The 25,364-nt window shown below is 41.1% G+C and overlaps 1 protein-coding gene and 1 long non-coding RNA gene across 2 annotated transcripts; both read right to left on the bottom strand.

Moving 5' to 3' along the window:
* Positions 1–2,822: 2,822 nt before the first annotated feature.
* LOC113125758 (uncharacterized) lies at positions 2,823–4,274 on the bottom strand. Its single transcript, XR_003295176.1, has 4 exons — positions 4,187–4,274; positions 3,845–3,884; positions 3,685–3,721; positions 2,823–2,972 (listed from the first exon to the last, which is right to left on the bottom strand). It is a non-coding gene; the product is annotated as an uncharacterized LOC113125758 (long non-coding RNA).
* Positions 4,275–20,554: 16,280 nt separating this feature from the next.
* Positions 20,555–23,871, bottom strand: LOC113135419 (uncharacterized). Its single transcript, XM_026315453.2, has 5 exons — positions 23,093–23,871; positions 22,755–22,926; positions 22,519–22,613; positions 22,245–22,419; positions 20,555–20,987 (listed from the first exon to the last, which is right to left on the bottom strand). The coding sequence occupies exons 1-5, from the start codon at positions 23,298–23,300 to the stop codon at positions 20,879–20,881; spliced, it is 759 nt and encodes a 252-aa protein (XP_026171238.1). The 5' UTR covers positions 23,301–23,871; the 3' UTR covers positions 20,555–20,878.
* Positions 23,872–25,364: the final 1,493 nt, after the last annotated feature.

Consider the following 25,364-nt stretch of genomic DNA (forward strand, 5'->3'; position numbering starts at 1 on the left):
ATTTTGAGGGTTTGATTCCTGGTTGTTTTGACGGTTGGCAGGATGCTGGTTGTTTTGTGAGTTGGGATCTGGATTGTTTTGTGGGTTGGATTCCTGGTTGCTTTGAGGGTTCTCAGGATGCTGGTTGTTTTGTGAGTTGGGATCTGGATTGCTTTGTGGGTTGGATTCCTGGCTGCTTTGAGGGTTCTCAGGATGCTGGTTGTTTTGTGAGTTATGACTTGGATTGTTTTGTGGGTTGGATTCCTCATTTTGGGGGTTCTCAGGATGCTGGTTGTTTTGTGAGTTGGGATCTGGATTGTTTTGTGGGTTGGATTCCTGGTTGCTTTGAGGGTTCTCAGGATGCTGGTTGTTTTGTGAGTTGGGATCTGGATTGCTTTGTGGGTTGGATTCCTGGCTGCTTTGAGGGTTCTCAGGATGCTGGTTGTTTTGTGAGTTGGGATCTGGATTGTTTTGTGGGTTGGATTCCTGGTTGCTTTGAGGGTTCTCAGGATGCTGGTTGTTTTGTGAGTTATGACTTGGATTGTTTTGTGGGTTGGATTCCTCATTTTGGGGGTTCTCAGGATGCTGGTTGTTTTGTGAGTTGGGATCTGGATTGTTTTGTGGGTTGGATTCCTGGTTGCTTTGAGGGTTCTCAGGATGCTGGTTGTTTTGTGAGTTATGACTTGGATTGTTTTGTGGGTTGGATTTCTCATTTTGGGGGTTCTCAGGATGCTGGTTGTTTTGTGAGTTGGGATCTGGATTGTTTTGTGGGTTGGATTCCTGGTTGCTTTGAGGGTTCTCAGGATGCTGGTTGTTTTGTGAGTTGGGATCTGGATTGCTTTGTGGGTTGGATTCCTGGCTGCTTTGAGGGTTCTCAGGATGCTGGTTGTTTTGTGAGTTATGACTTGGATTGTTTTGTGGGTTGGATTCCTCATTTTGGGGGTTCTCAGGATGCTGGTTGTTTTGTGAGTTGGGATCTGGATTGTTTTGTGGGTTGGATTCCTGGTTGCTTTGAGGGTTCTCAGGATGCTCGTTGTTTTGTGAGTTATGACTTGGATTGTTTTGTGGGTTGGATTCCTGGCTGCTTTGAGGGTTCTCAGGATGCTGGTTGTTTTGTGAGTTATGACTTGGATTGTTTTGTGGGTTGGATTCCTGGTTGCTTTGAGGGTTGGCATGATGCTGGTTGTTTTGTGAGTTGGGATCTGGATTGTTTTGTGGGTTGGATTCCTGGTTGCTTTGAGGGTTCTCAGGATGCTGGTTGTTTTGTGATTTAGGATTTGGATTGTTTTGTGGGTTGGATTCCTCATTTTGAGGGTTGGCATGATGCTGGTTGTTTTGTGAGTTGGGATCTGGATTGTTTTGTGGGTTGGATTCCTGGTTGCTTTGAGGGTTCTCAGGATGCTGGTTGTTTTGTGGGTTGGGATTTGGATTGTTTTGTGGGTTGGATTCCTCATTTTGAGGGTTGGTAGGATGCTGGTTGTTTTGTGAGTTGGGATTTGGATTGCTTTGTGGGTTGGATTCCTGGTTGCTTTGAGGGTTCTCAGGATGCTTGTATTTTTTTGAGTTTGGATCTGGATTGTATTGTGGGTTGGATTCCTGGTGGTTTTGAGAGTTGGATTCCTGGTTGTTTTGTGGGTTGGATTCTTGTTTGATTTGTGGATTGGATTCATGGTTGTGTTGTGGGTTGGAATCTTGGTTGTTATCAGGATTGGATTCCTGATGTTTTTGAGGGTTGGATTCATGGTTGCGTTCTGCGTTGGATTCTTGGTTGTTTTGAGGGTTGGATTCCTTGTTGTTTTGTGGGTTGTATTCTTGTTTGTTTTGTGGATTGGATTCATGGCTGTGTCGTGGATTGGATTCATGGTTGTGCTCTGGGTTGGTTTCATGGTTGTTTTGTGGATTGGATTCCTGGTTGTTTTGAGGGTTGGATTCATGGTTGTGTTCTGGGTTGGATTCCTGCTTGTTTTGTGGATTGGATTCATGGTTGTGTTCTGGTTTGGATTCTGAGTTTTTTTGTGGGTTGCATACTTTTTTGTTTTGAGGGTTGGATTCTGGGTTAGATTCTTGGTTGTGTTTTGCATTGGATTCCTGGTTGTTTTGAGGGTTGGATTCCTGGTTGTTTTGTGGGTTGGATTCCTGGTTGTTTTGAGGGTTGGATTCCTGGTTGTGTTCTGGGTTGGATTCTTGGTTGTTTTGAGGGTTGGATTCCTGGTTGTGTTCTGTGTTCGATTCCTGGTGGGTTTGAGGGTTGGATTCTTGGTTGTTTTGTGGGTTGGATTCCTGGTTGTTTTGTGGGTTGGATTCCTGGTTGTTTTGAGGGTTGGACTCCTGGTTGTGTTCTGGGTTGGATTCCTGGTTGTGTTCTGGGTTGGATTCTGGGTGGTTTTGTGGGTTGGGTTCTTGGTTGTGTTCTGGGTTTGATTGCTGGTTGTTTTGTGAGTTGGATTCCTGATTGTGTCGTGATTTGGATTCCTGGTTGTGTTGTGGGATTTTTTCTAGTTTGTTTTGACGGTTTGATTCCTGGTTGTGTTCTGTGTTTGATTCCTGGTGGTTTTGAGGGTTGGATTCCTGGTTGTGTTCTGGGTTAGATTCTTGGTTGTTTTCTGCATTGGATTCCTGGTTGTTTGGAGGGTTGGATTCTTGGTTGTTTTGTGGATTGGATTCCTGGTTGTTTGTAGGGTTGGATTCTGGGTTGTTTTTTGGATTGGCTTTCTGGTTGTTTGGAGGGTTTGATTCCTGGTTGTTTTGACGGTTGGCAGGATGCTGGTTGTTTTGTGAGTTGGGATCTTGATTGTTTTGTGGGTTGGATTCCTGGTTGTGTTGAGGGTTGGCAGGATGCTGGTTGTTTTGTGAGTTGGATTCTTGATTGTTCTGTGGTTCAGATTTCTGGTCGTTTTGAGGTTTGTCAGGATACTGGTTGCTTTGTGAATGTTGATTGTTTTGTTGTTTGTTGTTCCTTTGGTTGTTTTTGGCATATGGTGCTTGGTGGCTTTCTGAAAAATAGCAATAACTCTATTTGTAGATCTCCAAAATTTTCCTTGAAATAATTAAAATTAACTTAAAGCATTTTCAAATAAGTAAATATAAAAACATTTAGTATGTTCATGCACTTGTGATGTATTTTTCAGTGTCTTACATATTTATTTATTCCTATTAAATAATACTTAATATTCCTTTTTTATCCTATATTATAACAATGACAGTAAGAATTTATTCACAATGCCATTTTCGTGAATATTCTTATTTCATAATACCTCTTTTCAGCAGATTAACATTTTTAATTAAAGCCAAGAAATCCAGGTGTGAAAAACTTGTTGCATCATTCCCAAGAAGACTCATGGCTGTACTAGCTCAAAAGGGTGCTTCTACTCAATACTGAGCACAGGGTCTGAATACTTATGACCATGTGATATTTCAGTTTTTCTTTTTTAATAAATTTGCAAAAATTTCTATATTTCTGTTTTTTTCTGTCAAGATGGGGTGCTGAGTGTACATTAATGAGAAATAAAATGAACTTTTTTGATTTTGGGAAACGGCTGCAATGACACAAAGAGTGAAAAATTTAAAGGGGTCTGAATACTTTCCGTACCCACTGTACATCATACACATTAGTCAATCATGTACATCAAATGTTTGTCAAATACGCTTATGCAAAGCAAGTAATATTTCTTATCATGATCACTGCTTTTCTGGAAATTAACTTACCAACAAAGAGAACCACAAGCACCACAATACCTATTTGCTGTAGGAAATGAAACAAAAGTATAGTTTAACATATTTAAGCCAGCTTATTATTCAACATTTATATTATGAAATATCAACACAATAAATAATTATATTTGTAATTTTTAGAAAAATACAATACCCATTTCATCATTGTTGCAAATGATGATGGATCTTTCAATCTGTAAGGATACAGTAATCAGAAAATAAGATACAATATAATTTTGAGTAATTGATGTTCAAGTATGGTAGGTAAAATGATATCTAACTAGTGATTTTCCAATATATCTACAGTTGACATGAACAGCTACAGCAAAATTTTGTTTTTAATATCCAAAATTTACAATTTTATTTTATACTCTATACAACAAACAATAGCCTCAAAAAACTGTTACACTCAAGACGTTTTGTCTGAGTACGTCATATAAAAATACATTCCTGATACATTAAGATGCTTTCAATAAGAAGAACACTAGACACTCACCGATAGTTAAATGCGGCGGTTGTTGTTGCTGGTGTCAGTAGAAGAGATCATATGTTGTGATCGTCTCTGTACCACTGAGAAATGGATCTGATCTTAAATAGCTCACTGGTATCAGGAAAAAGCCCATTTAGAAGCAAAAAGTAAACACCCACATACACTACATTTTTTGTTATAGTACCCACCCAAAGTATAATGACAAAAAGTACCCACCCAAAGTATAATGTCCCTGAGGTGCCGTTTGACAATCTTCTGGTAAACCCTTGAAAGTTGGCTAGTGACGTACGACGTACGTCAGTTGAGACGCGCCATTCAATCACTGCACCCGGTATATAAGGACCGGAAAAGCTTTACTCAGGCGGTGAACTGGGATTTTATGTGAACAGTTCTCCCACTTCGAAACTCTCTGACTGCGTGTGTAGCTTTACGCTTAGTTTTGTACTTACGTGTGTGTGCAAACGCCATTTGCACGTTTTGAGTACTTGTGTTAATAATCGCTGTTTATTGTAAATAATGTCTTTTGTGTTTTGTTCTGTACTTCACTTATGGTAACGTGTTTTGAGGTGATACTTTCATTGTTTGTTTGCGAAATGGTGTTGTCAGTGTTTTCTCACTATTATTGATAGAATAAATGTCACAACAGAAAATTCATTACGTGAGCCGTACCATCTACCTTCATTCTTCCACCTTCCCTTATCCTTTAACCTTATGTGAAGTCTCATTCGGGCTGGGACGTAACATAAATGGGGGCTCATCCGGGATAATTAAAATTTTCAAAAGACAATATAATAGTCAATATATGGTCCCGACCGTAATTCATGCCTGATAGAAGGTATGTCCATACTCACATAATTTCTGTTGGTAACATTTCTTCTTTAGAATTAAGGTAAAAACAAAATGGAGACTACAGGCATTGTGAAGTGTTTTATCTCTGCACCCTCACTGAAAGTACTGGAGCAATGTAGGAAAGTTGATCTGGTCGAAATTGCCCGGCATTTTTGCATTCCCTTTCCAACACAATCCCGAAAACAAGAAATCAAGCAAATTGTAATTCAACAATTAAGCACACAGGGAATACTCTTAGGTGAGGTTAGTACACATAACGTCACTGTTCATACAGAGGTGAGTAAATCAGCACCCGAAGGGGAGTTCCAGGCTGATGCAGTGATGGAAACTGGAGAAAATGAAGAAGATGGCGCAGATTTAGTGAAGGGATTAAAAACGTCACGCTGCCCCAATTTAAACCTCAAACTTCCACTTCCTCTGATTCTGGTAGTTCACGGGAGAGTGCCCGACTCAAGGTGCGTATAGCTCAACTCAAACTGGAGACGCAGAGACGGGAGAAAGAACACCAGGCTGAGCTAGACTTCCGACTGGAGGTCAAGAGGTTGGAAATAGAGGCTGAAACGGCTGTTCGAATCAGACAGCTCGAACTGGCATCACAACAGGACCCCCGGGGTAAGTCTGAAGCTGAAGTTTCACCCAGTGACATTCCCATTTCTCACAAATTTGACTTTGGCACGGCATTGAAATTAGTACCCATATTTTCAGAGAAGGATGTAGATTCTTATTTCATTGCGTTCGAACGCATTGCTACTACACTTAGTTGGCCGCTCGATACATGGCCGCTCCTACTCCAGTGCAGATTGCAGGGAAAGGCACAAGCAGCTCTTGCTTCACTTTCATTTTCGGACAGTCTGAAGTATAAAGCAGTTAAAAATGCTGTTCTTAAAGTGTACGAGTTAGTTCCAGAAGCGTATCGCCAAAAATTTAGAGGATTAAAAAGATCGAGTGCACAAACATATGTGGAGTTTGCTCGAGAGAAAAGCATTTCCTTCGATAAATGGTGTGCTGCTGTTCAAGCTAATGATGATATTTCTCTTCGAGAAATTGTATTGTTGGAAGAGTTTAAACGATGCTTGCCTGACTCGGTTGTCTCATATTTAAATGAGAAACAGACCTTGTCTTTGATGGCCGCTGCAACATTGGCTGATGAATATGAGTTAACACATAAATCAAAACCTATGTTTTATTCCTCAGGAAGTAGCCGTCCTCTTCCGGTTCCTAGGTCATCACTCACTGAACGTAATCGCCCCCCTAGAGACAATTCAAGTTGTTTCTATTGTCACAAGTCTGGACATCTCATCGCGCAATGTCCGAGTCTTCAGAAAAAAGCACAAATGCAAAAATCTTCCCAGGTAAAAGGAGCAGGTGTAGCGTGTGCTCATTTATCCTCAACCTCAGGTAAATTTTCGGTTTTCCCTTTACAAGTTCCTGAACCTGATAGCTCTTTTAAACCATTCATTTACGAGGCGACTGTGTCCCTCTCTGATGAAAATACTGATCGTGTTTCAGTTAAGATGCTTCGAGACACTGGTTGTTCCACATCTATGATTCTTGCTAACTCTTTACCATTTTCAGAAAATTCGTCTTGTGGATACTATAGTGTACTGCAAGGTATTGAGATGCAGTATTCGTCCAGACCCATGCACTACGTATATCTAAACTCCTCCTTGGCCACTGGAAGGTTTCCATTTGCAATATGCCCCGCACTTCCTGTAGAGGGTGTTGCTGTACTGTTAGGAAATGATATCGCTGGAGGTAAGGTAACTCCTACCTTAGAAATACTGGACATTCCCATTCTTTCGTCTACCTCGCCTTCTCCTACATTTCCTGTCTGTGCGTTGACTCGAGCTCAAGCTCTTGAGCAGAAAACAAGGGAGGTAGACTTGGCAGACACTGTCCTGCACCCAATTATGCAAAATGATGTTTTACCTGCCGATTGTGTCAATATTCACTCGAAGAAATTAGATAAATCTGTGCCAAGACAAATAGATACTCCAACTATTTTGTCGAAATTTAAATTTCCCATGACTCGTGAAGAGTTTATCAGTGCCCAAACAGCGGATACCACTCTTCAAGTATACTTTGATGCAGTTGTTACAGACGTAAGTAAGGTAACCGAACGTATTTGTTATTACCTAGATCGTGGTCTATTAGTGCGTAGATGGTCTTCTCCAGCTTCTTCCGGTAAAGGAGATGCTGAAGGTATGCAGATAGTAGTGCCGACCAAATGCAGAATGCAGGTGTTAAAATTAGCACATGATGATAAATGGTCCGGACACCTAGGGATACGCAAGACATATCAGTTTATACTTAAGTATTTTTACTGGCCTCGTCTCAAAACTGACGTTGTAAATTACTGTAAAACCTGTCATGTTTGTCAGATAGCTGGTAAGCCAAATCAGGTGATTCCACCAGTACCTCTGAGTCCAATTTCCGTCACCTGCGAACCGTTTGAACGCATAGTGATTGACTGTGTGGGACCGCTACCAAAATCCAAAGGCGGATATCAGTATTTGTTAACGATAATTTGTGTTGCCACACGTTATCCCGAAGCTATCCCTCTACGTCAGATAACAGCTCCCATTATTGTGAGAGCTCTCACACACTTCTTTACCACATTTGGGTTACCAAAAATCATACAAACAGATCAGGGGACGAATTTCACGTCCAAATTATTCAACCAGGTACTTCGTCTAATGGATGTTACACACTCCACCTCGAGTGCCTATCATCCAGAGTCACAGGGCGTATTAGAAAGATGGCATCAGACACTAAAAGGTATGCTGACAAAATATTGTTTACAAAACCAAGGTAACTGGCATGAGGGTTTACCTTTCGTTGTTTTCGCTGCTCGTGACGCTGTCCAAGAGTCCTTAGGATTTAGCCCCAATGAGCTTGTGTTTGGACACACGGTACGCAGTCCTTTAAGAGTCTTACAGGAGAGCTTACTCACTTCTCAAAAACCTCACGAAAGCTTGTTAGACTATGTCAACCGTTTTCAGCACCGACTTCGAGAAGCTCGCACTCTGGCGCAAAAGGAATTGGTTGCTGCTCAGGTAAAAATGAAACACAGATACGACAAGAAAGCACAGCCACGGCAATTCGCCGCAGGAGATCAAGTATTGGCATTACTTCCGGTTTCGGGTAGTTCCTTGTCAGCACGTTTTTCAGGGCCCTATACCATTCTAAAACGGATTAACGACACTAATTACCTCATTGAAACCCCTAAACAGCGACGCAAAAGTCGAATTTGCCATATCAACCTCCTTAAACCTTACTACTCTAGTTCTGATTTGTGTTCACATCCCGTAGCCATCTGTGTTACACCTCAGCCTAACATGGTAGCATCTCTCTCTTCCCAAGTTCAGGTAGAAAGTCCTCAGCCCAGAGATATCCCATTCAGACCGCGCTTACCCAACTCTGAAGCCAAGCTTCAACTCCCTTCTAAACTCGCTCATCTAGGATTTGAACAAGCTATAGATATATTACAGCTTGTTGATAGGTTTCCCACCTTATTTGGTGATCATCCAACCCAGACCCATGTGATTAAACATGATATTCTGTTAAAAACCCCAACTCCGATTAAGCAACATCCGTACAGGTTAAATCCCACGAAACGGCTAATCATGAAAAAGGAAACTGATTACCTGTTAGAATTAGGTTTGGCTAAACCTAGTCAAAGTCCCTGGAGTTCTCCCTGTCTGGTTGAACTTAAACCAGACAAGTCACCTCGGTTTATTACTGACTTTCGTAAAGTTAACTCAATGACCATACCTGACTCGTATCCACTGCCACGTATGGAAGATTGTGTTGACAGTGTGGGACAGTCTAAATTTGTCACCAAATTAGATTTATTGAGAGGTTATTGGCAAGTACCTCTTACGGACCGCGCAGCTGAAATCTGTGCTTTTGTAACCCCTGACTATTTCTTACAGTATACTGTTATGCCATTCGGGTTATGCAACGCCCCCGCTACTTTTCAGCGTTTGATAGATACAGTCCTTAGAGATGTAGACAATTGCAAAGCTTATCTTGATGATCTCATCATCTATTCCAATTCATGGACACAGCACGTTCAAACTCTCACTACTGTATTTGGTAGGTTAGCTCAAGCCTCTCTTACTTTGAACTTAGCAAAATGTCAGTTTGGAGAAGGGACGGTTACTTACCTAGGTAAAACAGTAGGTCAAGGTCAAGTCAAACCAGTAGACTCAAAAATTCAGGTCATCCAGAAATTTCCTATTCCGTGCACTAGGCGTGCATTGAGACAATTCCTGGGTCTAGCAGGCTACTACAGATGCTTTTGTAAAAATTTCTCGTCTGTAGTAAAACCTTTGACGAGTTTACTTAGCCCCAAGACTGTATTTAAATGGTCGAATGAATGCAACGTTGCTTTTGAACGTGTCAAGTTTTTGTTGTGTCATGCTCCAGTCCTTTCAGCTCCAGATTACCAGAAACCATTCCAGCTGGAGGTTGATGCCAGCGCTGTTGGCATTGGAGCCGTGTTGTTGCAGAAGGATGACCAAGGCCTCTGCCGTCCTATCTCCTTCTATTCGAAGAAGTTTACACAGGCACAATACAACTACTCAACGATTGAAAAAGAGACGCTCGCTCTTGTCCTCGCACTACAACATTTTGAAGTGTACCTCGGATCAAGCTCTGTTCCCATCGAAGTGTACACTGACCACAACCCATTGACTTTTCTTTCCCGTATGTACAATCACAACCAGCGATTAATGCGCTGGGCGTTGATAATCCAGGAATTCACGTTGAACATTCATCACAAGAAAGGAGCGGACAACATCATTGCTGATGCGTTGTCTCGGTCACCTATACCTTGACTTTCACTACTATTTAACCAGTGATTGAGTATGGATTTCCCCTGTTTATTTTATTTTTACAGGTGAAATTTTATGGGGGAGGGTGTTACGGCCCCTGAGGTGCCGTTTGACAATCTTCTGGTAAACCCTTGAAAGTTGGCTAGTGACGTACGACGTACGTCAGTTGAGACGCGCCATTCAATCACTGCACCCGGTATATAAGGACCGGAAAAGCTTTACTCAGGCGGTGAACTGGGATTTTATGTGAACAGTTCTCCCACTTCGAAACTCTCTGACTGCGTGTGTAGCTTTACGCTTAGTTTTGTACTTACGTGTGTGTGCAAACGCCATTTGCACGTTTTGAGTACTTGTGTTAATAATCGCTGTTTATTGTAAATAATGTCTTTTGTGTTTTGTTCTGTACTTCACTTATGGTAACGTGTTTTGAGGTGATACTTTCATTGTTTGTTTGCGAAATGGTGTTGTCAGTGTTTTCTCAATAATAGTGAGAAAACACCTCAAAACACGTTACCACAAGTGAAGTACAGAACAAAACACAAAAGACATTATTTACAATAAACAGCGATTATTAACACAAGTACTCAAAACGTGCAAATGGCGTTTGCACACACACGTAAGTACAAAACTAAGCGTAAAGCTACACACGCAGTCAGAGTTTCGAAGTGGGAGAACTGTTCACATAAAATCCCAGTTCACCGCCTGAGTAAAGCTTTTCCGGTCCTTATATACCGGGTGCAGTGATTGAATGGCGCGTCTCAACTGACGTACGTCGTACGTCACTAGCCAACTTTCAAGGGTTGGCTAGTGACGTACTGGAGCATGGAGTGGGAGAACTGTTCACATAAAATCCCAGTTCACCGCCTGAGTAAAGCTTTTCCGGTCCTTATATACCGGGTGCAGTGATTGAATGGCGCGTCTCAACTGACGTACGTCGTACGTCACTAGCCAACTTTCAAGGGTTTACCAGAAGATTGTCAAACGGCACCTCAGGGGCCGTAACACCCTCCCCCATAAAATTTCACCTGTAAAAATAAAATAAACAGGGGAAATCCATACTCAATCACTGGTTAAATAGTAGTGAAAGTCAAGGTATAGGTGACCGAGACAACGCATCAGCAATGATGTTGTCCGCTCCTTTCTTGTGATGAATGTTCAACGTGAATTCCTGGATTATCAACGCCCAGCGCATTAATCGCTGGTTGTGATTGTACATACGGGAAAGAAAAGTCAATGGGTTGTGGTCAGTGTACACTTCGATGGGAACAGAGCTTGATCCGAGGTACACTTCAAAATGTTGTAGTGCGAGGACAAGAGCGAGCGTCTCTTTTTCAATCGTTGAGTAGTTGTATTGTGCCTGTGTAAACTTCTTCGAATAGAAGGAGATAGGACGGCAGAGGCCTTGGTCATCCTTCTGCAACAACACGGCTCCAATGCCAACAGCGCTGGCATCAACCTCCAGCTGGAATGGTTTCTGGTAATCTGGAGCTGAAAGGACTGGAGCATGACACAACAAAAACTTGACACGTTCAAAAGCAACGTTGCATTCATTCGACCATTTAAATACAGTCTTGGGGCTAAGTAAACTCGTCAAAGGTTTTACTACAGACGAGAAATTTTTACAAAAGCATCTGTAGTAGCCTGCTAGACCCAGGAATTGTCTCAATGCACGCCTAGTGCACGGAATAGGAAATTTCTGGATGACCTGAATTTTTGAGTCTATTGGTTTGACTTGACCTTGACCTACTGTTTTACCTAGGTAAGTAACCGTCCCTTCTCCAAACTGACATTTTGCTAAGTTCAAAGTAAGAGAGGCTTGAGCTAACCTACCAAATACAGTAGTGAGAGTTTGAACGTGCTGTGTCCATGAATTGGAATAGATGATGAGATCATCAAGATAAGCTTTGCAATTGTCTACATCTCTAAGGACTGTATCTATCAAACGCTGAAAAGTAGCGGGGGCGTTGCATAACCCGAATGGCATAACAGTATACTGTAAGAAATAGTCAGGGGTTACAAAAGCACAGATTTCAGCTGCGCGGTCCGTAAGAGGTACTTGCCAATAACCTCTCAATAAATCTAATTTGGTGACAAATTTAGACTGTCCCACACTGTCAACACAATCTTCCATACGTGGCAGTGGATACGAGTCAGGTATGGTCATTGAGTTAACTTTACGAAAGTCAGTAATAAACCGAGGTGACTTGTCTGGTTTAAGTTCAACCAGACAGGGAGAACTCCAGGGACTTTGACTAGGTTTAGCCAAACCTAATTCTAACAGGTAATCAGTTTCCTTTTTCATGATTAGCCGTTTCGTGGGATTTAACCTGTACAGATGTTGCTTAATCGGAGCTGGGTTTTTTAACAGAATATCATGTTTAATCACATGGGTCTGGGTTGGATGATCACCAAATAAGGTAGGAAACCTATCAACAAGCTGTAATATCTCTGTAGCTTGTTCAAATCCTAGATGAGCGAGTTTAGAAGGGAGTTGAAGCTTGGCTTCAGAGTTGGGTAAGCGCGGTCTGAATGGGATATCTCTGGGCTGAGGACTTTCTACCTGAACTTGGGAAGAGAGAGATGCTACCATGTTAGGCTGAGGTGTAACACAGATGGCGCGGGATGTGAACACAAATCAGAACTAGAGTAGTAAGGTTTAAGGAGGTTGATATGGCAAATTCGACTTTTGCGTCGCTGTTTAGGGGTTTCAATGAGGTAATTAGTGTCGTTAATCCGTTTTAGAATGGTATAGGGCCCTGAAAAACGTGCTGACAAGGAACTACCCGAAATCGGAAGTAATGCCAATACTTGATCTCCTGCGGCGAATTGCCGTGGCTGTGCTTTCTTGTCGTATCTGTGTTTCATTTTTACCTGAGCAGCAACCAATTCCTTTTGCGCCAGAGTGCGAGCTTCTCGAAGTCGGTGCTGAAAACGGTTGACATAGTCTAACAAGCTTTCGTGAGGTTTTTGAGAAGTGAGTAAGCTCTCCTGTAAGACTCTTAAAGGACTGCGTACCGTGTGTCCAAACACAAGCTCATTGGGGCTAAATCCTAAGGACTCTTGGACAGCATCACGAGCAGCGAAAACAACGAAAGGTAAACCCTCATGCCAGTTACCTTGGTTTTGTAAACAATATTTTGTCAGCATACCTTTTAGTGTCTGATGCCATCTTTCTAATACGCCCTGTGACTCTGGATGATAAGCACTCGAGGTGGAGTGTGTAACATCCAATAGACGAAGTACCTGGTTGAATAATTTGGACGTGAAATTCGTCCCTTGATCTGTTTGTATGATTTTTGGTAACCCAAATGTGGTAAAGAAGTGAGTGAGAGCTCTCACAATAATGGGAGCTGTTATCTGACGCAGAGGGATAGCTTCGGGATAACGTGTGGCAACACAAATTATCGTTAACAAATACTGATATCCGCCTTTGGATTTTGGTAGCGGTCCCACACAGTCAATCACTATGCGTTCAAACGGTTCGCAGGTGACGGAAATTGGACTCAGAGGTACTGGTGGAATCACCTGATTTGGCTTACCAGCTATCTGACAAACATGACAGGTTTTACAGTAATTTACAACGTCAGTTTTGAGACGAGGCCAGTAAAAATACTTAAGTATAAACTGATATGTCTTGCGTATCCCTAGGTGTCCGGACCATTTGTCATCTTGTGCTAATTTTAACACCTGCATTCTGCACTTGGTCGGCACTACTATCTGCATACCTTCAGCATCTCCTTTACCGGAAGAAGCTGGAGAAGACCATCTACGCACTAATAGACCACGATCTAGGTAATAACAAATACGTTCGGTTACCTTACTTACGTCTGTAACAACTGCATCAAAGTATACTTGAAGAGTGGTATCCGCTGTTTGGGCACTGATAAACTCTTCACGAGTCATGGGAAATTTAAATTTCGACAAAATAGTTGGAGTATCTATTTGTCTTGGCACAGATTTATCTAATTTCTTCGAGTGAATATTGACACAATCGGCAGGTAAAACATCATTTTGCATAATTGGGTGCAGGACAGTGTCTGCCAAGTCTACCTCCCTTGTTTCCTGCTCAAGAGCTTGAGCTCGAGTCAACGCACAGACAGGAAATGTAGGAGAAGGCGAGGTAGACGAAAGGATGGGAGTGTCCAGTATTTCTAAGGTAGGAGTTACCTTACCTCCAGCGATATCATTTCCTAACAGTACAGCAACACCCTCTACAGGAAGTGCGGGGCATATTGCAAATGGAAACCTTCCAGTGGCCAAGGAGGAGTTTAGATATACGTAGTGCATGGGTCTGGACGAATACTGCATCTCAATACCTTGCAGTACACTATAGTATCCACAAGACGAATTTTCTGAAAATGGTAAAGAGTTAGCAAGAATCATAGATGTGGAACAACCAGTGTCTCGAAGCATCTTAACTGAAACACGATCAGTATTTTCATCAGAGAGGGACACAGTCGCCTCGTAAATGAATGGTTTGAAAGAGCTATCAGGTTCAGGAACTTGTAAAGGGAAAACCGAAAATTTACCTGAGGTTGAGGAAAAATGAGCACACGCTACACCTGCTCCGTTTACCTGGGAAGATTTTTGCATTTGTGCTTTTTTCTGAAGACTCGGACATTGCGCGATGAGATGTCCAGACTTGTGACAATAGAAACAACTTGAATTGTCTCTAGGGGGGCGATTACGTTCAGTGAGTGATGACCTAGGAACCGGAAGAGGACGGCTACTTCCTGAGGAATAAAACATAGGTTTTGATTTATGTGTTAACTCATATTCATCAGCCAATGTTGCAGCGGCCATCAAAGATAAGGTCTGTTTCTCATTTAAATATGAGACAACCGAGTCAGGCAAGCATCGTTTAAACTCTTCCAACAATACAATTTCTCGAAGAGAAATATCATCATTAGCTTGAACAGCAGCACACCATTTATCGAAGGAAATGCTTTTCTCTCGAGCAAACTCCACATATGTTTGTGCACTCGATCTTTTTAATCCTCTAAATTTTTGGCGATACGCTTCTGGAACTAACTCGTACACTTTAAGAACAGCATTTTTAACTGCTTTATACTTCAGACTGTCCGAAAATGAAAGTGAAGCAAGAGCTGCTTGTGCCTTTCCCTGCAATCTGCACTGGAGTAGGAGCGGCCATGTATCGAGCGGCCAACTAAGTGTAGTAGCAATGCGTTCGAACGCAATGAAATAAGAATCTACATCCTTCTCTGAAAATATGGGTACTAATTTCAATGCCGTGCCAAAGTCAAATTTGTGAGAAATGGGAATGTCACTGGGTGAAACTTCAGCTTCAGACTTACCCCGGGGGTCCTGTTGTGATGCCAGTTCGAGCTGTCTGATTCGAACAGCCGTTTCAGCCTCTATTTCCAACCTCTTGACCTCCAGTCGGAAGTCTAGCTCAGCCTGGTGTTCTTTCTCCCGTCTCTGCGTCTCCAGTTTGAGTTGAGCTATACGCACCTTGAGTCGGGCACTCTCCCGTGAACTACCAGAATCAGAGGAAGTGGAAGTTTGAGGTTTAAATTGGGGCAGCGTGACGTTTTTAATCCCTTCACTAAATCTGCGCCATCTTCTTCATTTTCTCCAGTTTCCATCACTGCATCAGCCTGGAACTCCCCTTCGGGTGCTGATTTACTCACCTCTGTATGAACAGTGACGTTATGTGTACTAACCTCACCTAAGAGTATTCCCTGTGTGCTTAATTGTTGAATTACAATTTGCTTGATTTCTTGTTTTCGGGATTGTGTTGGAAAGGGAATGCAAAAATGCCGGGCAATTTCGACCAGATCAACTTTCCTACATTGCTCCAGTACTTTCAGTGAGGGTGCAGAGATAAAACACTTCACAATGCCTGTAGTCTCCATTTTGTTTTTACCTTAATTCTAAAGAAGAAATGTTACCAACAGAAATTATGTGAGTATGGACATACCTTCTATCAGGCATGAATTACGGTCGGGACCATATATTGACTATTATATTGTCTTTTGAAAATTTTAATTATCCCGGATGAGCCCCCATTTATGTTACGTCCCAGCCCGAATGAGACTTCACATAAGGTTAAAGGATAAGGGAAGGTGGAAGAATGAAGGTAGATGGTACGGCTCACGTAATGAATTTTCTGTTGTGACATTTATTCTATCAATAATAGTGAGAAAACACTGACAACACCATTTCGCAAACAAACAATGAAAGTATCACCTCAAAACACGTTACCATAAGTGAAGTACAGAACAAAACACAAAAGACATTATTTACAATAAACAGCGATTATTAACACAAGTACTCAAAACGTGCAAATGGCGTTTGCACACACACGTAAGTACAAAACTAAGCGTAAAGCTACACACGCAGTCAGAGAGTTTCGAAGTGGGAGAACTGTTCACATAAAATCCCATTTCACCGCCTGAGTAAAGCTTTTCCGGTCCTTATATACCGGGTGCAGTGATTGAATGGCGCGTCTCAACTGACGTACGTCGTACGTCACTAGCCAACTTTCAAGGGTTTACCAGAAGATTGTCAAACGGCACCTCAGGGGCCGTAACAGCACTTAATAATAACTAACAATTATTTTAATTATTCACATGCATGGAGGTAGAGGACAAACAGGTATTGTTGTCCCATGTGTTGGCACCATTCTTGAAAGCAGTGATGTAATGACCTTTATTCCAGAAGAAAAACCTACTGTACCCAATCAGCTCACCAGATATTTGGCAACAAGCTGGAGAACATATTCTTCTGGTGTTGGAGGATCAAATTACAGTGACCATTTGGACATCCTTACACTTTAAATAAGGACTAATGTAACATAATTTGCTGAGGTGTAAATAAGCTGCAAACATACAGTGCCCTCCACAATTATTGGCACCCCTGATTAAGATTGGATTTTAAGCTTCTAATAAATTCATTTTCTTTTTAAAAATAAAACCAAAACTCAGAAAAAAAGAGAAAAATCCAACCTTTAATTGAAGTACAATTATTCAGCAAAAAACAAATATAACTTTGACAAATAATTGCTCTTACATGAAATCATGTGTGCCACAATTATCGGCACCCTTGATCTTACACTAGCTACACATGACCACTGAAAAATTCATAGCATACCTACAGTATATCTCTTACACGGCAATGTAATGATGGAACATTTCATTACACTGGGTAATAATTAGACAATTAATTTAATTACTGAAGTCAAAATGTTTTCTTTGATCTGTTATGTAGAAACCTGATGGAACTTGTTTGGCCAGATGGCTCCATGTCACCATTGTAATGACTCATTTGACTTTTCTCCATGTCCCTGAGGTGGCAGATTATAACATTGGTTTCCCTGTATTCAATGGAAACATTTATTTTAAAAGCCTTTAAAATGCAGCTTCTAGTTTAATGTGCATGGACTACTCAAAAAAAAGTGTCAAAAAGGAGAGCAAAAAACAATGTCACTAACTGTTTAATGAAGTGTTAAATATTTCACTGCCTGCAAAATGTAACAATGGAGTTTTGTACTAAAAAGGCTAATTTCTACTACTGAAGCCTCCTTTGGCTGAACTTTCTAATGCATTTTTGCATTGATCAAGGGCTCTGGATGCTGTACCATGTTACTTACACTGTTACTATGAATACACCTTTCAGCTCACAGTTAGCATAATCAAGAATAATTACACTGTCCATAATCTGTACTATAGGAGTATTTAATGGTTTTCTATTCCAAATGAATATAAAAATGCACTCATCAGTTTTATGTTGTTTGTAAACAATACTGAACTAAACTGTGTACATAATCATAATGTGCAAAAATTTTACTTTAATCTTTTCAGTGTTGTAACTAGCGCTAACATAGAGCTCCTACACTGGAATGTAGTGTATTTTTTAACCTCCTATGTAAAATTGCACTTTACTACATAGAACTAACCCTAACCCACTACACATAGTTTAGTGGACTAGAGTCAAATTTCTTGTTTGTGTGCACAAATCTAGCCAATAAATATACATCCATCTTTTATCTATACCTGCTAATTCCTTAAGCAGGGTCACAGGGATTTGCTGGAGCCTATCCCAGCTCTCTTTCGGGGTGAAAGGCAGGGGTACACCCTGGACAGGTCACCAGTCCATTGCAGGGCCACATACAGAGAAAAACAACCACACTGACTCCTATGTGAGTCTGAGTACATTTAGTTACCAATCAACCTGACATGCATGTTTTTGGATTGTGGGAGGAAACCAGAGTACACTCACACAAGCACAGGGAGAACATGCAAACTCCACACAGAAAGGGCCCCGATGGGCTGAAAACCCAGGCCCCTCTTGCTGTGAGGCAACAGTGCTAACTACTCAGACACTGTGCTGACCCGAGCTAAACAAATTATTATTATTATTACATACATACAATATACACTCTATATATACTCTCAATATACACTAACAAAAGACAGTGCTCTCTTGTATTATTTGACAGAAATGCAGTGTTGCCAACTCGTCAGTAAGGAATGTAGCTATTGGCTGTCCTAAAAGTCACTAGAAGTCGCCGAATGGAAGTCATCGCGTAATTTGCATAATGTCCATGGCACATGCTGTAATGTGATGTGATGGACGCTTTTGCCAACTTCAGAAATGGAAAGTAAGAGACAATTGCGATTCTTTATAAGAAATAAGGGACAGAATAAGGGACACTCAAAATATTTGTACTGTGCCATATAATGTAGCATGACGGCCTGCAGTTAATAAGTTCTCAGAACTAAATACATTTGCCTTGCTGTAAATGACTGAGGCTGTTTGAGTCAAATGCAGTGATTTATTTTAGACAAAGAACATTTTACTTTTTTTAATTTAATTTAATTTTTTTTATTATGCCATGCATCAGTACAGATTACGCACATACATGATCTCACGCGCGATTCATTTGGACGCAGAGGCGTCAACATTTCCTGCTGTGACTGCAGCTGGGAGGGAGGGACTGCTGCGAGAGGACTGGGCCGCCTGTGAGGGCTTTGGGACGTGGGAGGGGCCCGCGGCTGCAGCTGATGCGGCAAATTGAGAAGTGTAAGAACGGTGCAGTACAGACACATCAGCGTTTCCAAAAGTCTCCAGTAACACCAGAAAAAATCGCCAGATTTGTCGCTAGTCGCTTTTTTAAAAAATGTGTCGGTAGAGGGCATTATGGGAATGTGCTTATTTGTTTTTGTGCAAAGACTTAGAAGAGAAGGTACTCTTGTTATGCTTTATTCTCTGGATCTACAGTTATCTCCTGTGTGTCTTATGTCAGGTGTGTACATCTATGAAAAACTGTTTCTGAGCAAAAAGTTTTCTATTATCTGTTCATATATTCCTACAAACAACAAAAATGGACTGGATAGCACCAGGCCCTGACATGATCCACACCTACTGGCTAAAGAAACTAACTGCACTCCATGGTGCTGGCAGCTCAAGTGAACCAGCTGCTAATGGATGGGACTCACCCAGACTGGCTAACTGAAGGCAGGATAGTCCTGATCCTGAAGGACCCCTAAAAGGGGCCATGTCCCACCCAACTACCGCCCGATAAGCTGCCTCTGCACAACATAGAAGCTCCTGTCAGGCATCATGACGGCTAAGATGAGTAAGCACATGGCTAAATACATGAGCGGGACCCAGAAAGGAATGGGTAAGAACACCAGGGGAGCAAAACATCAACTGCCACCAAAGACCACCAAACCTGGTCACAATTACTTGTACTTCCTAAATAGATAGATTGATATTCCTCAGTTTAATGTCAGTTTGACTTGTTGTTACACTGTGATTATTAAGTTTTTGCTTTTTTTAAACGTAATATAGAGGAAAACAGATATGGCATATTTGTTATGCAGGTGAGTCATCCTCTGGGTGAATACTTCTATTTTATGTTGGAAAAACATAATGTCTAATACACTGCTGTATAATTCAATCTGAAGGTGCTGGTTTTTTTTCAGTTTGTGTATATCAAGGAAATTTATTTCTATGTTTAAGGCTGCATTTAACCCTTTATGACCCACCAGAGAACAAGAGCATATCTTTACATATTCAGATGCTGTAGTTCTAGAGCCCCAGAGCCCTACTGGGTTTAACATTTCAGTTATGTATTTCTGGACCTAAGCCATTAAGTGATTTATAGACCAGTAGCAGAACTTTAAAGTCTATCCTGTAGCTGACTGGGAGCCAGTGTAAAGACTTTAGCACTGTGCTCTGATCTCTTTGTTCTGGTCAAAACCCGAGCTGCAGCAGTCTGAATGAGCTGCAGCTGTTTAATGCTCTTTAGGGGGAGTCTGATCAGAAGACCATTACAATAGTTGAGTCTGCTAGAGAAGAACATATGGATGAGCTTTTCCATCCCTTCACTCCGGATATGTTCTTAAGCTGGTATAAGGCTATTTTGGTGATTGATTTGATAGGACTGCTGAAAGTCAGATCCATGCCGATAAGAAGCCTGGCCAGCCAGACTAACTCTTTTTTTATTCAGGGTCTGGCTAGCCAGGGTAGTTTATCAGCACCCCAAGGTTTCGGACTTGGTCTTTGGGTTTTAGAGACCATAACCTAAAGGATCGACACTGGCTTTCGTGGACTATGCACAAACCTGCTGCTCTCCTGGGAAGAGAGTCTCTTTATGTTTCCCCTAACCTTTGAACTCATTAAAGATACATGCAAACACATGTGACTGCATTTGGTCAGTTTATTCAAAAGAAAGGAGTCCTATATAAAGATACATTACAAGCAAGGAGCTAAGCTCATAAACTGTGTTGCATAGTTTCATAACACATACATTAACCCAGATTAACTTTGACAATTCACACAAATGTAATAATATATTTTTAAATGCTTTGTAAAGTGGTAACTAGCAAACTAAACTTCCTTTGAAGGGAAAAAAAAAACGTTAATCTATCACTTTTTCCTTCATATTTATAGTATATTATATATATGCCATTTTCTCATGCATTAAATCTGAGAATCTACACTTACATTAATAATTTCTTTCCTGATGTTATGGAGTCAGTGGCTAGCCACTGTTACAGCGGCATGGGCATCCAAAGCGCACTTCGTAGTCATGGCACCGCTGTCCTGTCTGGTCTCGGTTGCGGCAAACAAATCCTTTAGTTGGACTGAAGCTAAAAAACAGAATTTAAAGAAGCTTAGTATTTCGGACTGGTCATGAAAATATACTACCCACATCCTGAGTAGCAATTATCTGCACCAAAGCATATAAATATACCCACTATGCACTATTGTCTAATTCCCATATACAAATAATCTGAAGATACAATATGTATGAGACATAACATAATTTTGTGCATTTGTGTGTTAATCCTAAAATCCATTCTGTGAGCTCATTTTTAATATTAGAAACAATAATGTGTTAATAAAAGCAAAGTCTACTTTATCTTCCAACATAGTTTATCAAGATGTGTCTCAAAGTTATAAAACCTGTTAAGAGACCTTCATATCATGTCAATGTTAATATGATTCAACCAAAGTACTTCTCAGATTGTCTAAATAGCTCTTCCACCAAATTTTCAGATATAACACAATACCAGCCAAAGGTTTGGACACACTTTCTCATTGAAATAAATGAGAAAGTGTCTCCAAACCTTTGACTGGTACTATACATTGGCTGCAGCTACAGTTGTTGGCACGTTTTGAAACCAATAAGTAGTCACACATCACAGACATAGGCTAGATGTCTGGAATGAAAAATATCCCTCTTATAAGCTCTCTTTGTTCACAGCTAGCAGAGTTTATGTCACCTTCCATTTGTACAAACAGTTCAACTTTATCATATATTAAATATACTTTAGAATAAAAGACTATCCAAAATACTTCAGCATTATTCCCAAATTTCAACTGCAGCTTGAATCTAAATTATATTAGGCTTTTCACAGTGCAGTGTGAAACGATCTAATTAACTACCATATATGGAACAACACTTTTATGTTGTGCTGTGTCCAGACAAACTAAAGTAAATACAAGAACACCATGACCTTAATATTGATGATTATTATAAGAAATAAATATTGAGCTAGTGCCATCAATAATTAACATGGAAAAAAAGCTGATTGTTTTGCTTTTTGTTGTTTTTGTTATTTTGATTCCTCTCTTTCATGTCATCACATCATGTTGTTCTCAGGTATTTATAATCTTTCATCAGGTCAGCATAAAATTCTTTTAAGTTGTGGGTTGTGACATTGAATCTACAGGTCTGCAAGAGAAAATGATTTTGAACTTTTGGATTTAGTCCACATCAATCCCTGTTTATGAAATGCATCTGTATGATATACTGTACCAGTTTTGAAAAATACCTGCTATGAATGAAACATACTAATGAGTCAATAACAGGCAAGTTTTAAAATTAAAAACTGTCAACTTACATAAAGATTGACTGGCCGGTAGAGGTAACTGGGGTGTTTGTGTCCGAGGTACGAACATCTATGTAGAGTGGTCTTTCACAAATCTCTCCTGGATTTTCTTTCTTCAAGTTACTTAGGAGTTCCCAGTCCCCAATTCCACTGGGATTGTCTCGGTCAAACCACTTGGTCCAGCATACTGTCAGGACACAATAAAAGAAAAATAGCATAGCTTTTTGAGTCACACTTAACATGAACATTGTTATACTGGAAACATGTTGAATGGATTCATATTTACCTTTCTGGTTGCAGAAGTCAGTGGGACACATGAAACGAACACTATACTGGTGATACAGTGTCTGTTTAGAGTTTTTACAGATTGTTTTGTCATCTCTACGAAAGGAAACAACAAAAGGCCAGGTCGGGATAGGTTACACAGTGATACAGATTTATTGACTGGAATACATCAGTTTGATCATCTTAGTCTACTACTAACCACAAAAATTCTAAAAACTGGAAGAAAAAAAATCTTACCCAGCAATCACATCCTCAGATTCAGCTGCACTAAGCGTGGATTTAGTTCGGATCTCAATTTGAAGTGGATTATTGCAAATCCTCCCTGGATTTTCATTTTGCACTGCATCAAGAATCTCCCAGTCTTCTTTTCCAGGAAGGTCGAATCTGTCAAACCATTCTGTCCAACATTCTGGAAACAGCCAGGAGAGAGAGGTAGATTATTTTGACAGCTTTTGAAAGAACTACAGACAACCAATAAATATTGAATTAGCAAGATTTGATATAGACAACCAATAAATATTGAATTAGCAAGATTTGATATATATTGGCAAATTAGTGATTTATAAGATGCTTACGAGTATCAACACCATCCCTGTCAGGCTGCTGATTGCATCGTGGTCTATTGGCTCGGGGGTTGCATCTATTGAATGGCACTTTAGTTACTGCTGTGGAAGACGGTGCGTTGTTTGGTGGGTTACTGGAATGGTTTGGTGGATTGGTGGTTGTTGGACAGCTGGCTGCTCCCTGGGTGGGTGGGTTGCTTGTTGATTTGAAATTTTCCATCTTTTGTTGCTTAGTAATGTCTTGATTTTTTCCAGGGGTAATATGCTCCTGATTACTTTTTGGGTTGTTGGTAGATGGGAGGTTTTGTTCTTGGTTGTTTTGTGGGTTGGATTCCTGGTTGTTTTGAGGGTTGGATTCCTGGTTGTTTTGTGAGTTGGATTCCTGGTTGTTTTGTGGGTTGGATTCCTGGTTGTTTTCTGGGTTGGATTCCTGGTTGTTTTGTGGGTTGGATTCTTGGTTGTTTTCTGGGTTAGAGTCTTGGTTGTTTTGTGGGCTGGACTCCTGGTTGTGTTCTGCGTTGGATTCCTGGTTGGCTTGAGTGTTGGATTCTTGGTTGTTTTCTGGGTTGGATTCTTGGTTGTTTTGTGGGTTGGATTCCTGGTTGTTTTGAGGGTTGGATTCTTGGTTGTTTTGTGAGTTGGGATCTGGATTGCTTTGTGGATTGGACTCTTGGTTGTGTTCTGCGTTGGATTCCTGGTTGTTTTGGGGGTTGGATTCTTGGTTGTGTTCTGGGTTGGATTCCTGGTTGTTCTGGGGGTTGGATTCTTGGTTGTGTTCTGGGTTGGATTCTTGGTTGTTTTGTGGGTTGGATTCCTGGTTGTTTTGTGGGTTGGATTCCTGGTTGTTTTGTGGGTTGGATTCTTGGTTGTTTTGTGAGTTGGATTCCTGGTTGTGTTCTGGGTTGGATTCCTGGTTGTTTTCTGGGTTGGATTCCTGGTTGTTTTGTGGGTTGGATTCCTGGTTGTGTTCTGGGTTGGATTCCTGGTTGTTTTGTGGGTTGGATTCCTGGTTGTTTTGTGGGTTGGACTCCTGGTTGTGTTCTGCGTTGGATTCCTGGTTGGTTTGAGGGTTGGATTCTTGGTTGTTTTCTGGGTTGGATTCCTGGTTGTTTTGTGGGTTGGATTCTTGGTTGTTTTCTGGGTTGGATTCCTGGTTGTTTTCTGGGTTGGATTCCTGGTTGTTTTCTGGGTTGGATTCCTGGTTAATCTCTGGGTTGGATTCTTGGTTGTTTTCTGGGTTGGATTCTTGGTTGTTTTGTGGGTTGGACTCCTGGTTGTGTTCTGCGTTGGATTCCTGGTTGGCTTGAGTGTTGGATTCTTGGTTGTTTTCTGGGTTGGATTCTTGGTTGTTTTCTGGGTTGGATTCCTGGTTGTTTTGTGGGTTGGATTCTTGGTTGTTTTGTGAGTTGGGATCTGGATTGCTTTGTGGATTGGACTCCTGGTTGTGTTCTGCGTTGGATTCCTGGTTGTTCTGGGGGTTGGATTCTTGGTTGTGTTCTGGATTGGAGTCTTGGTTGTTTTGTGGGTTGGATTCCTGGTTGTTTTGTGGGTTGGATTCCTGGTTGTTTTCTGGGTTGGATTCTTGGTTGTTTTGTGAGTTGGATTCCTGGTTGTGTTCTGGGATGGATTCCTGGTTGTTCTGTGGGTTGGATTCCTGGTTGTTTTGTGGGTTGGACTCCTGGTTGTGTTCTGCGTTGGATTCCTGGTTGTTCTGGGGGTTGGATTCTTGGTTGTTTTGAGGGTTGGACTCCTGGTTGTGTTCTGCGTTGGATTCCTGGTTGGTTTGAGGGTTAGATTCTTGGTTGTTTTCTGGGTTGGATTCCTGGTTGTTTTGTGGGTTGGATTCTTGGTTGTTTTGTGGGTTGGATTCCTGGTTAATTTGTGGGTTGGATTCCGGGTTGTTTTCTGGGTTGGATTCCTGGTTGGCTTGAGTGTTGGATTCTTGGTTGTTTTCTGGGTTGGATTCTTGGTTGTTTTGTGGGTTGGATTCCTGGTTGTTTTGTGGGTTGGATTCTTGGTTGTTTTGTGGGTTGGATTCTTGGTTGTTTTGTGGGTTGGATTCCTGGTTGTTTTGTGGGTTGGATTCTTGGTTGTTTTCTGGGTTGGATTCCTGGTTAATCTCTGGGTTGGATTCTTGATTGTTTTCTGGGTTAGATTCTTGGTTGTTTTGTGGGTTGGACTCCTGGTTGTGTTCTGCGTTGGATTCCTGGTTGGCTTGAGTGTTGGATTCTTGGTTGTTTTCTGGGTTGGATTCTTGGTTGTTTTGTGGGTTGGATTCCTGGTT

Source organism: Mastacembelus armatus, chromosome 13 (assembly GCF_900324485.2).
Source record: "Mastacembelus armatus chromosome 13, fMasArm1.2, whole genome shotgun sequence".
Taxonomy (NCBI): Eukaryota; Metazoa; Chordata; class Actinopteri; order Synbranchiformes; family Mastacembelidae; genus Mastacembelus; species Mastacembelus armatus.

Bases quoted from the DNA above. Each gene is read 5' to 3' on its own strand.
- LOC113135419 (XM_026315453.2), bottom strand. From the start codon at position 23,300: ATGGAAAATTTCAAATCAACAAGCAACCCACCCACCCAGGGAGCAGCC. The intron at 22,614-22,754 runs GTAAGATTTTTT...TTCCTTTCGTAG, and splicing joins TCTGAGGATGTGATTGCTGG to AGATGACAAAACAATCTGTA. The intron at 22,420-22,518 runs GTAAATATGAAT...GTGTCCTGACAG, and splicing joins TGACTTCTGCAACCAGAAAG to TATGCTGGACCAAGTGGTTT.